Source organism: Taurulus bubalis, assembly GCF_910589615.1.
Source record: "Taurulus bubalis genome assembly, chromosome: 20".
Classification (NCBI taxonomy): Eukaryota; Metazoa; Chordata; class Actinopteri; order Perciformes; family Cottidae; genus Taurulus; species Taurulus bubalis.
This window is the reverse complement of record NC_136608.1, coordinates 4,639,525-4,652,083: the sequence shown is the minus strand read 5'-3', so window position 1 is coordinate 4,652,083 and position 12,559 is coordinate 4,639,525. Positions and strand designations below refer to the sequence as shown.

At 43.1% G+C, this 12,559-nt stretch overlaps 1 protein-coding gene across 1 annotated transcript in view; it reads right to left on the bottom strand.

Moving 5' to 3' along the window:
* Positions 1-274: 274 nt before the first annotated feature.
* Positions 275-12,559, bottom strand: part of ano2b (anoctamin 2b) — a gene marked incomplete at both ends in the record, with an annotated part of 60,597 nt that continues 48,312 nt past the window's right edge. The window contains 2 exons of the mRNA XM_079236403.1: positions 275-655; positions 1,400-1,505. Coding sequence (XP_079092529.1) covers positions 275-655; positions 1,400-1,505 — 487 coding nt within the window. The remainder of the gene's footprint in view (positions 656-1,399; positions 1,506-12,559) is intronic.

Here is a 12,559-nt window from a genome sequence, read left to right as displayed (position 1 = left end):
AAGTCATTGATTTAAAAAAAATATGTGAACACTTTTATCAGGTGAAGAGTTGGTGGAAGTGGGAACAACACGCAGACGTTCATGCGACCAGTGGGGACGACACACATTCAACCACACTGAGACCAATGAATTGTTTGAAATGATGCCGCGATCACACAGAACTACTGTGTCAGACACCAGGACACAAAAGACACAGGTTAAGACATTCAAGGACCGAATCGCTCGGGCAAACGCGTTCTCCGGGCACGTGCTGAAGCACCGAGTGTGTTGCGCGTCACACCATCGTGTGTTTGGAATTCTCGTTCTCGTTTGCGGGTGACGCTGGGATGTTCCCGGTGAACAGGCTGAAGCTGGCCGCCCGGCACCTCGCCCTCGGCACGCCTCCCTCTCCGAGCAAGCCCTGCGTCGGGCCCGAGGGAAGGGTGCTGAAGCGGCCCGGCAGGTGCGAGCCCTGGCTCGGGTGGAGCGTGTGGCGGCCCGGGTGGAGGGTGTTGTCCTTGGAGAAGAGGCTCTGGATGAGCTGGAACTTCTCCTTCTCCTCCCGCAAGAAGACGTCGACCAGGAGCTTCTTCTCCCGTTTGAACTGCTCCACGATGGTTTTGGGAACGTCGGGGATCCCCCAGGCAACTATGAGGCTGAGGAACATCACCAGATTCTGGAGAAAGGAGAAAGGACTATGTGAGAGAGAGAAAAGGGACGAATGGATTTAATTCCTACGCTGATTTAAGGGCGATGATTTGCATTGGCAAGAAGAGATCATTGTGTCATGTCACACTGTTTTTAACCTTAATAGCCTTGGTGCCGTCAGTGTCGGTTAGCACTCTGAATAGACGGGCTAAACAATATATTATACTACGATAAATAACTTTCCAACCAAGAAAGAGACAGTTAAAATAAGAATACGTGACTCTTCCTCCATGAGGTCCAATGTGAGGAATTTCTTGAATTCTTTTCATGTGACTGACGTTTATGATGAATGAATGAATGATTTATCTGCAGCTGTATCGATGGGAAACGTCTCCAACAGTTTAGTTGTTGGAGGACACTGTTTACTGACTGAGGCATCTGGTAATATTCCCAATCACATTGTGATCAAAAGAACGGCCCAAACATATGAACGCAATATCACTTTATGTGCCTTTTTATGATTGTAATTGTTTCCATTCGACTTCAGAACACCACAGAAATTACACAATGTGTGAGTGCTTTTGGGTGCTTTGAACTTCGCCAAAAGTAATGAGAGTGAGATGTTGGTTAAGCTTCCCAACATGTGTACGCACCTATTAAATGACTTACTCATCTCTGTATTCATGTTGTGCTTTTTAACGCTCTTAAACGTCTGGACCCAGACACACGAGCTGACTGACCAGCTGATAGAGCGAACACGATGAGCTCATACCTGGAACAGGATGACGAAAGCCAGTCTGGCCGCCAGGACACACCAGTACTGCTTGGAGAAGGTGTATGCGTCTGAAGACCAGGGGGGCTCCCTGTAGTCCTTGTACCTGGGGATATAGAGTGAGGAAGCAAAGGAAATGGAGTAACTCGAATGTCACTGTTTCATGCCAGGTGGGGCTTTGTTTGCAACCCAGTGGGCAGTTAGCACGAGCAGTGACACGGTTAAATACTGAAACAAGAGCAGCGCCTCCAGAAGCAAACTGAATCAACCACAGACTGTATAAGAGACGTTTTGAAGCCTCGAGTTTGCCATCTTTTTTCGAGTTTGCCATCCCGCCCTAAAGCGTACCCTGCTTTATGGTCTATTTGACTCTAAAAGGGATCATCATTTATGATAATACATGATGCTGTATTGAAGGAGACTTGAAACTATAGATTGAGACCATAAACTCATCTTCAGGGAATGAATCAAGAGAAGTGGAGTATTTTTTTTTATAGACTTCTTTTCTCAGCCAGAAGTAGTCAATCGTCCAGAGGAAGAAACCGAGTTTAAGGAGCGTTCAGCATTGGCTTCTATTCTCAAACCTGGAGGCTTCTGTCTGGAATCAACGGATGAAGCAGCCAGGAGGTCGCCTCCCACACTGTTTAACTGACAGGTGATCGCTGATAGATGAAGCGTCTTTCCTCCTCCAAACTGTGAGCCGTCCTGATTTATCTTTCACCTGCACGCATTCAAACCTCCCATCTCCTCCACTCCAGCTTGAGACCCGACTCCAAGTGCAATAAACTTTATAAGGATTCCTTTCCTTTGTTTTCTTTGTAGGAAACACTCTAAACAGCAGAACAACTGGAACCACATGTCGTGGGAATGGCAGAGGGCATAAAAAGACAAATCCGAAGAGAGAAACAAGAGAGGAGGATAAGATAACAAGAAAGAGGAAAGGAACAGAGGCAGGAGAATAAGATAATATTAACCATCTGCTTTGGTAATAAGAGAAATATGAAGAACAATTTTAAATCAAGCCTTGAGGACGTTGAGGATCTAACTCTCCGTCTCCGTCCTGAATGATTCTTCTGTGGGCATATGGGATGTTACTAATAACGCAGACTGATCACAGTCCAAGGACTGTGAGAGGCCATTAAACAATGAAAACCCGTTGTCGTAATGTAACCCGTGGCAGGCGGTCAATTTGGGCGCCCGAGCTGCTGCCGCTGAATCTGTTGGCTGCAACGCAACAAGATCGGAGAACGAAGCGAGATGATGTCCAGTTGCTGGCGGGCTGTTCTGAGATTTAGACGCACAAATAAAACAATGGAGTCTCGGTGATCTGAGGAGCGTAAAGGTGTGAAGGAGAAAAACGTAGGCGCTCTTGTTCTCCATCGCCGTTTACTCAAAAACAGTGAATGACAACAAGAATAATGAGCAATGAAGATCAAGTGGATTAGCATTTATGGGCAAACATCTGTGTGCCAGAGATTCTGGTGAAAGATTGCTGATGTGATTTGTTTTGTATCCTGATAAAATGACTTTCTTTCTCCAATGTGCACGCAGCGCCAGCCTCAGGCCGAGAGCTGGAAAGCAGACGCATCATGGGCGTAAAGTAGAAAAATAAACAGAAAATGTAAATGAACCAAAGCCTACTGTGGTTTCAAACTGTTTACTTCCATACGCTGTCATGTGTGAAATGACCCAAAATGAACAGTCAGCAGTCAGATTTGAACAGCAGAGGAATCATTTGAACTCAACACCCAACCAAATACCCGCTCCAGATTCCCCGTCCGTCCCGCTCCCTGTCCTGTGCACGAGCACAACTGCTGCTGATTGGCTGGAATAGTGTCCCGTGGCTCGAAATTCGCTTACTTTTTCAGTCAAAATCAACTCTTCTGCAAGCAGTTAGCTAAGTTGACAGCTGAGGGGAATCTGTAACTGTCACAAATCCTGCCCGACATAATCAAATGAATTAAAAAGGCAATAAACAACAATCCTCATATTATCCAACTATTAGTCTGTAGTGTAGGCCAGCCGGCTCAACCACGGATCGGTTTCGTGGAAGACAATATTTCAGTATTTCACGGACCGGCCTTCATGGTGTGGGCGATAAATATGACGTAATAAATATGACACGACCGGCATGTTATGTCCAGTCTACTCTATAACTTAAACCTTTAGTCCAGTCTGCTCCGTAGATAAATATATACTTATGAGGATATATGTACTGTATGCACGTATGAATCATGTACTATATGTATATACATGTATGTGTAGATTATTTAACTAGGAGTTTGAATATGTTTATGGGCGGATCAGTATGTGTGTATTATTCATAATCAGAAATTCAATTCAACAGTGAAAATAAATTGTGTGTGATTCTCTGTATTCTCATCACGATCACCTTAATCATGTTCTACAATAATGATATGCATGGTGCACTAATAACACTGTCATATAATTATGAGTGCTTTCAACACATCCATAAGTTTCTTAAGAGCTAAATAAACTTAAGAACAGCGGCATGCAGCGGTGATAGTCTGTGTCTGAGACGGGCGATCAGCTGCGCCTGTAGTGATCAATGTCCGCGGCTCGAGAAGCTCTCGTAAATAAATTATTTCTTGCCGGCAAAATCTATAGCGCCGCGTACAGGAAGTCATGATGATGTAAAGGATGGATCCTGGTGATCTGGAAGAACTCTCTCCCTATAAAACTAATATAACTAATATCGCTCCTTCATCAATGAGGAAGTGAGCTGCCTTCTTTGTCTGTGGGAGTGTCCAGCTTATCCAGTGAATTTCAGTAAGTCTGTCCGGGAGCAGGTTTACATTTTTGGATGTGTTGCTATGGTGATTAATCTAAGCTTGCTTCGAAAAACCGAGAAAGCCTGACCTACGTCATCTTATCCTGACAACTAGCCGCTAACTCAGTAAGCCAGGTACGAGAAATAGGGCCCAGTCTACTCCGTAACTTAAACCCGCTGCACAAAGACAGGATGTTGAAAATGGAAGCAGGTTTTCAGAGATTTTTGTCTCAGGATATTCTCCCTTGATTTTAATCCAGAACACCGGCAGTTGAAACGTATATTTAAGTTTCATTTTTGGGGTAACGTATCACGTGACCTCTTGACATGTGTCGAGCGGCTCAGACGAACAGACGGATTTATCCGGTCATTTTTCAAAATAAAATATATTTTTTAAACTTTTTTTAACTTTTTCTTTTTCATTCTTTCTGTGCAGCCCGGTACCAAGGGACTCACGGACCAGTACCGGGCCGCGGCCCGGTGGTTGGGGACCGCTGCTGTAGGCTACAACACCGCCTTTGTGCAAAAATAAGGGAAAGGGGTTACTCTGGGGTGGAAGTGGCGTCTCGGCTTTTGGGATCCATTTTCAGCTACTTTTAAAAGATTCCGCCTTTCCCTGTGGGAGGATGCTGCGTCGAACATATAGCATTCCTTTCAAGCCGAGAGCAGGGGGACAACGCATCTCATTGTTTATCTCGATTAAGTCTTCGGGCAGAAAGGAAATGTCTCCTGAATGTACAGAAGAAATCAAAGGGATTGAGATTTATAGTCAAAGATCTGCGTCATGTGGAGCGACAGCTATATTTAGAGCTGTCACCCAGTCAAAACATAGCCGCAAGCGGCCATTACGGGTTCAATCCCATTATTGCTCAACAAAAGGAAGCTGCTCATTTGCCAAATATTAGAGTACAGCCACAAGCAGCAGTGAGCGGTTTCAGGCTCCACAAAGCTGAGCAAAGTCACTTTAGCTGGTGAATTCAGGCTGAAGGGGTGAGACTGATCCCTCTTGGTTCAGAAACACCAGTGAAATACACGTTGGCTCACAGGAAGAAAAAACACAGACTAGGGCAGACTTTACGGTTAGTCGGCAACCTGAGCGCTGTCCGTGGTCCTGACAACCGAAGCGACATGGTCACATCATGTGTCAGACAATAATCTGGTTGTTTTTGCTATATTTTTCTAAAGATACACAAAGCTTAAACAGAGGGGGCAAAAATACAACTCATGCACGATCAACACACTCGGGTGCCAGCGTTAATGTTTACATCAGGCCCACTCACGGGAAGCGATGTGAAGCTTATTGTCCCATTTAAAGTCAAATAGAACGGTGTTTTTTAGGGTATGCCAACCTTGTGATTGACAGATCGCTAGCAGAGCTATATATGACGTCTCTACCACGGCGTCACTTCTTCACAGTCCAAATATGGTCACTTCCGTTCACTAGTTTCAATAAAAACAAGATTGCCACTAGGGCTGGGCGGTATGGCCAAAAATTCACATCACGGTATTTTGTAAGATTCTGGCGGTTTCACGGTATTTTTTTTCCAAATAAACACATTAATTTATTGACGCCGAAAAGGACCGCCATCGTTATTCACTACTCGCTCGCAACTGGCCAGCAGCTGTTTTGATTGGTACATAGGGAGCTAAACTTGGAGGGATTTAGGACCCAGGGGAATCCCTTGATACTAGTGACTCATGCGCGGCCATAACGACTGTCATTCTTCGGCAGGCAGCAAGATTTAATGTTTACAGTCACAGATGTGTACAGCGGTCTGAGCTACTTTCGTCTCACGGATAGAAGTTGACTCATGGTGTGCAAGAAATGACATCGCCAAAATGCATGATGGGTAAAGCCCGCCCACTTTGCTGCACAGGAAAAGACTTCTTCCTGCACAAGAAAAGTCTTCATGTGTGGGCGGTGTCATTTACCCATCATGCATTTTGGCGATGTCATTTCTTGCACACCATGAGTCAAGTGAGTTAACATGAGATGTAAGAAGCTCGGTCCGCTGCTCCTTCAGCTTCAAGCTGTGAACATTAAATGTTGTTGCCTGCCAAACAGCGGCAACCAGTATGACGGTATATGAAAAATTCATACCGTACTGAAACCGGTACACCGGTTGAATCAGTAAACCGTACAGCCCTAATTCCTACCACTAAAATCAAAGATTACGATGACTAAATATACGCCCACTTCTTATTTACTATCTATGTCAGTGGAGTAAAAACGTTTATCACTAATACAACCACATGGTCTAGCAAAAAGAGAGCAAGGAGGAATAAATGCTGTGCCAAACATGGAATAAAAGGAGGTAATTAATCTATGACGTGTTTTCTGCTCAACAATTGTGCTCATGATGAACCACTGAACGCATGGAGCATAGGGAGACACTGAATTGGCAGTTTTTACTGCGTGGGTCAACCAACAAAATCCACAAGGAGTGGAGGCCATGGAGGTCCAACGTACTATAGTACTTGCTGTCGGTCAGTTACTGGCTATGTTAGTCTTATGCAAAATCTGCATTTGTATTTGTTCATATATTTATCTTTAATTTGTGTATTTTGTCATCTTCTGGAACATTTGTTGGCTTCTTATTTTGCTAGAAAGAACCGTGAATGCAGGGAGTGCAGATCACACTGGAAGCTGTCCTTTACAGAGAACACACAGCGGTCAGATTAATGTGATGGAGTTTTAAATTGAGACACATACACACACACACACACAACATGAAAAAATTCCTTTGGCCCTAAAATAGATGAACTGTCCTGATTGTCCCACTAAGTGCTTGACCGGCGGTATAGAAAGGGAGGGCGAAATATGTGTGTGTGCATTGTGTGTGTGTCAGTGGGGCCTTATGGTGTCTGATTCCTTCTCCTTATACAGTCATGAGTGAGGAATGCTGCCGTGAGAGTCGGCTCTTCTCTCCCGCTCTTTCTTCTTTGATCTATTCATCTTTCTCTCACTCGCTCGCTAATATTTTACGGTATTTCCGTTGTGGATAAACTTATAATGTGACAAGACAAGACCGCAAACTCCTGCCACTTTAATTCTAAACTGCCGAGGTGGAATCAATTTTGTGAATAGTATTGTGAAAGAAATATCTGTCCCTCTTTCTCTCTTTGTGTGTGTGTGTGTGTGTGTGTGTGTGTGTGTGAGTGTGTGTTTTTCATGGACACTCCATGTTTGGTTATAATAGTGCAGCTCGGCAACAACTGGAGCATCTAACTCAATATTCTTTCATAAGACCAACGAGATTACGGTTAGTATGTGAGAGATTTGGGAATGTGTGTGTGTGTGTGTGTGTGTGTGTGTTCCTGCTGCCAACACAGTGGCCCCAGGGATGCAGGAACATATTTACGGACAAACAAGGGTCAGCCCATTCCCATTCGTAAAGTGCACACACCCACACACACACACACACACACACACACACACACACACACACACACACACACACACACACACACACACACACACACACACCCTTATCACAGAACACGGTGGCTGTCAGGTAACGATTATTTGCCCGCGTTCCCATGAGCAGAAGTCGTGGATGGTGTCAGTCGAACAACTCCATTCTTGGTACCACCTCAAGCGAGGTGAGCCGATACTAGACGGTCATTTCTGAGTTTCAAATAAATAATATTTAAAAATGTATCAATAGAGTGACCTTAGCGCTGTACATTGTTTAGGCACGATACATTTCTGACTTCGATGTTCCACGGCCGGCCATGAAGGAAACCCACAGCACTAGTCATGAGTCGTGTATTGTTCAGTCACCACTGATCGCTCTTGGAGTTATCTGATGTCCCGATGCTCCATTCTGGCGACTGAGTTTAAGTTTAGTTTCTTTCTGACAGTTCTTTAGCGTTGCTTGCTCTAGGGATAAAAATGGAGGTCAGTCCACAACGATAGAATGGATTGCCATGAAACTTTGTGAGAGCCTTTAGATTTTGGTACAGTTGCCCAGACAATTTATCCCAAATGACTTGGGTGATCACCTGACTTTCCCTCGAGCGACATCCTCATGTCATAATTTCAATGTATTCAATGCTTTGGTTTCTGATCAAATATCTGCAAAATGAATGGCCATCAGCCTCAGCTGTACTTTGTGCCAATCATCAGATATTAGTACACTAGCTCGCATAACTGGGAGGGTGAAAATGGCCGCTGCTAAACATCAGCATGTTAAGGCCGTTACAAATTGTGTTTAATGCGATTAATTCAGACGTCCCTATATTTTTCCAAATTGGTATTTTTGTCAAAGAGTACTTTCACACAGAACACCAATATCATCAGGCAAAAAAAGCACTGCAATTTCTTTACGGAATAAGCTCCCTTTCTCACTGCAAGTGAACACATCAACCAATCAAGTTGTGCAGAACGGACCAACACGTTCACTACAGTGTGCAACAGGGAGGCTCAGCAATTCAACCAAGAAGGCAAACTTTATTACTTCTTTCAACGTTGAAAAAGGCGACACACACCAGATCCACTCACTCAGTTCTTACCTTTCACAATAAAAGCCCTGAGACATAAATATACTGCATAGCTGTTGACCAGAGACAAATTCACTCAGAGCATTTGGCTGAAAGAAAACTCAATAAAAGGGCAGACAGTAGATTAGAAAACCGATGGAACACATTTACTCATGAGACTTCTTCATAATTTGTGTGGCATATTTATTGCCAACATGCCTCTGTTATTTGGCCTCATAAACTTTAAACTTATTTCTGAACTAAGTACATATAAAGAACAAAGCATCTATTGATGCACCTAGGGGTCACCTTAGGGGTCACTAATAGGAGCGCTGCGGTCCGGACCCAAGACGCCGTACTATCTGTTCCTGGATCTATAACCGATAAATATTTGAGAATTATTACATTTTGACGGAGCACTTCTATTTTAAGAGGCGCAGCGTTTCTAGCCTTACGGCACTCGTAGAGCGGTGCAGGAAACACACAGACCAGTTACGTAATAAGCACCTTGACTCCAGTGAGACATACTGAATACGTACAGGGAGGAGACGGGGCGAGAGACGGACTAGTCAGAGAAGTTATTTCAAATAGAAAAATGGGCAGCGAGACCACAGCCTTTCACCAAGAATGGACAGACTCTTTTACGTTGATTTATTCCACGGGAAGTTCAAAACCAGTGTGTCTCAAATGTTCAGCGACCGGGGCAATTTGTATAACCGCCAATGTGAAGCGCCACTACGAGAAGAAGCAAAACAACAAAAACGTTTTGAGCAAACGTACCCACTCACATCCATATTATATTTCTAAATGCAGCCCATATTGTACTTGAAATGAAAGATTTGACAGTCAGTTGTTGACTACATATAGACGTTAATACAATCTATCTATCTATCTATCTATCTATCTATCTATCTATCTATCTATCTATCTATCTATCTATCTATCTATCTATCTATCACAACTGCTAGGCTACTTCAATATATTTGTGGCATATAGTTAGACATCATTGTGATGTTCCGGACCTTTACAAGAGGATGATTTCTCTAACTGGACCTTCTTGAATTTTAATTAAAAACGCCTGACCTAGAGGAATCTTTCTATCAGATATTACATGATAATCCATCACATTATTCTTTGGCGTTCACTTGATTTCCAGGTGATGAGAGTTACTACATCAGCCAACTTCCCATCAGCTTAAGAAACAAGCGCTGCCTTGATATTAAGCAGGTAGAAGCCTAACGTTCTTGCTGTCATTATACTTTTTAAAGTCTTCTCCAGGAAGAGACAATGATTTGCAACATATAAAGCCTTCTAATCACAAGAGCTTGTGGTTAACTCGTCCGCTCTCTTGTTTTTACTATCCTTGACTTATCTGTTTATGTTGTGCATTTGTTCTTTGCTTTGTTTATATCCCCGTTGAGCTCTTTTGATGAATATAATTTGATTTAAATCCAAATAACGTGAGAACATGTCAGGAGCAAGGAAGTGGCCTTTTCTCTTGGCCATCCACATGGAGCTCAGCCAAATGACTGCAGGCTGGTGGAGATTTCATATTTGCTCAAGGGAACCTCAGCAGGGCTCAGACCCGAATCACATTTCAAGATGAACATTGACTGAGAAAAGGTATGACCACTAACATCATCACATATCTGTCATGCAGAAATGGGGTGTGAAAAATCCAGTTTACCAGGTGGCAACCTCCAGGTCTGACGAGTAAAGTCAACGCTCAAGTGCCTTGAACATGCATTCTTTCTAAAGGCCAGCGGGGGGAGACTCCTCTCAAAACAAAGTCAGATTGTATAGAAGTCTATGAGAAAATGACTCTACTCCTCAACTGATTTATCCCCGTAAACATGAGTTTATGGTCTCAATCTCTAGTTTCAAGTCTTCTTCAATACAGTGCAAGTACGAACATTTCACTGATGTCACTTAACAGACACAACAAAAGCCAAGCAAGTCCTTCCAGCTGTCTTCTAGAGCTCTGCATTAAATGCAACATGCACATAAATGTATTATAAAGAAGTATTTGTTGTGTTCCCTGTGATATCCTTGCTTGCTTATTTATCAGACACCAACCATGAAACATGTTGCTTTTAAAAGCAAAAGGAAGATAGCAGCAGTTACCAGACAAGATGATATACCAGTTCGTCACACATGCAGTTATTCTCGATCACATTCTGACAAGGAAATGAATGTGGAGCTTGGATAAATTGGCATCCAATCAGGTGGCTTACAGTACAATACTAGAGACTAGTATAGTTCACCAACATCTGTATCCTGCATAGTGACTACAGTAGAGGAAACGTGTCTGCAGATCAGTACAGTGGTGCTCTGCCCGCTGACGCAGAAACCTTTTCCAACTCCCTCGCACTGCTGTTTTTAAATGTAATTAAACATTTAATACCTTAGTGGTCGGCCTCTGTCACACCATCCATCTAGTTATCCACCCGTCCAACTCCAGCGCCTCTCTACTTCCTTTCCTTCCTCTGTTTTATTGCTACATCTTTCCATATCTTCTGTTCAATAATAGCATCCCTCATCTCTCCATTCCCTGTCCATCCATGCATTCTTTACTACTTCCCGTCCCTCCTGCATGAATTCACCCATACAACTAGAGTCAAGCAAAGAAAATGAACAGGGCGAACAACAAAGAAGGAAAGAAAAAGAACGATTAATTAACTGTCTGGAGAAACTGACATACTTTGAATTAAATACGGAATTGAATCATTTGCCTGAAGCAGCGAATCCTGTCTGGAAACAGTCTGTACGTACACGATGTAGCGCGACACACACTGCAGAGACACACACCCTACTTGGAACATTCTCCAGCCAATTTCACGCCTTCATTCGAGGACCTTGTCGTGTGACGTACCCCACTCCATTGGCACAAAGACCGTATTCTTGCGTTGTAATTATTAGCTGTCTTGTGTAACAGCAGGCCGACCTCTGTCTGTGGGCGCCGGCATCCATGACCTTTTCTTCTACAGCGCTCTATATTGATTATTATGAAAGAGATGCTTTCCACTGGCATGAGTGAAAATTCAAAGACGACACAATAGTGCACTGTATTTCTAAAATCTGTAAAATCATCAACGCCAAACCATCTCAGGCATAAACTTGTGCGATGTCCCCACTAGACGCAGAAAGGGCCTTTGGACATCCAGAAAGGGATTACCTGTGTGCATTAAGTGCTTCAATTCCATCTCTTAAAAATACATACATGTAAGCAATCATCAAGAGCAATTATTACTCATCAAATGCATCTGCCCTACTGGAAACAAATAATTGAATTTAACACTATATGTGACTTTATGCTTGCAGACGATATATTGTTGTATGTATCAAATGCTGATATCTCAGTTCCCATTACACTGACTGAGTATTTTGGTACTACTTATAATTCTGCTGCCTCGGCTGCTTTATTACACGTGCTCTGTGATAACATAAACTGAGTCTCCTGCTTTGCTCTCTGGCACAAAATAGAAAGAGTGTGATGTTCTTTCAGAGTTTGTGGTGAACAGTAAAGCACTGTGACTGTTCCATATTGCATCCAGTGTGAATGTAAGAAAGTTCAAATGTTGTGTCGGTTGTTGCCGGAAGGTTTCTCGATATGAATGAAGGCTTGAAAAGAAAGAGAAAATTCAGTTAGAGATGGACTTCATCACCAAAGAAGAGACAGAGACATCCTTCTGTTAGATTGAATGGATACTAGCCTTGAAACACGATGATAATGGTCGCTATTTGTTGTTGATGCAGAGACTAGAGTGTGTTGTAATAAAGGACAAAATATGAGCAAAACAGAGTGATGTTGTTTTATCCACTTAGACAAAATCCCCCAAACTGAATTCCTCAATAAAAATAGATGAACTGACTTAACTCTTTTCTTG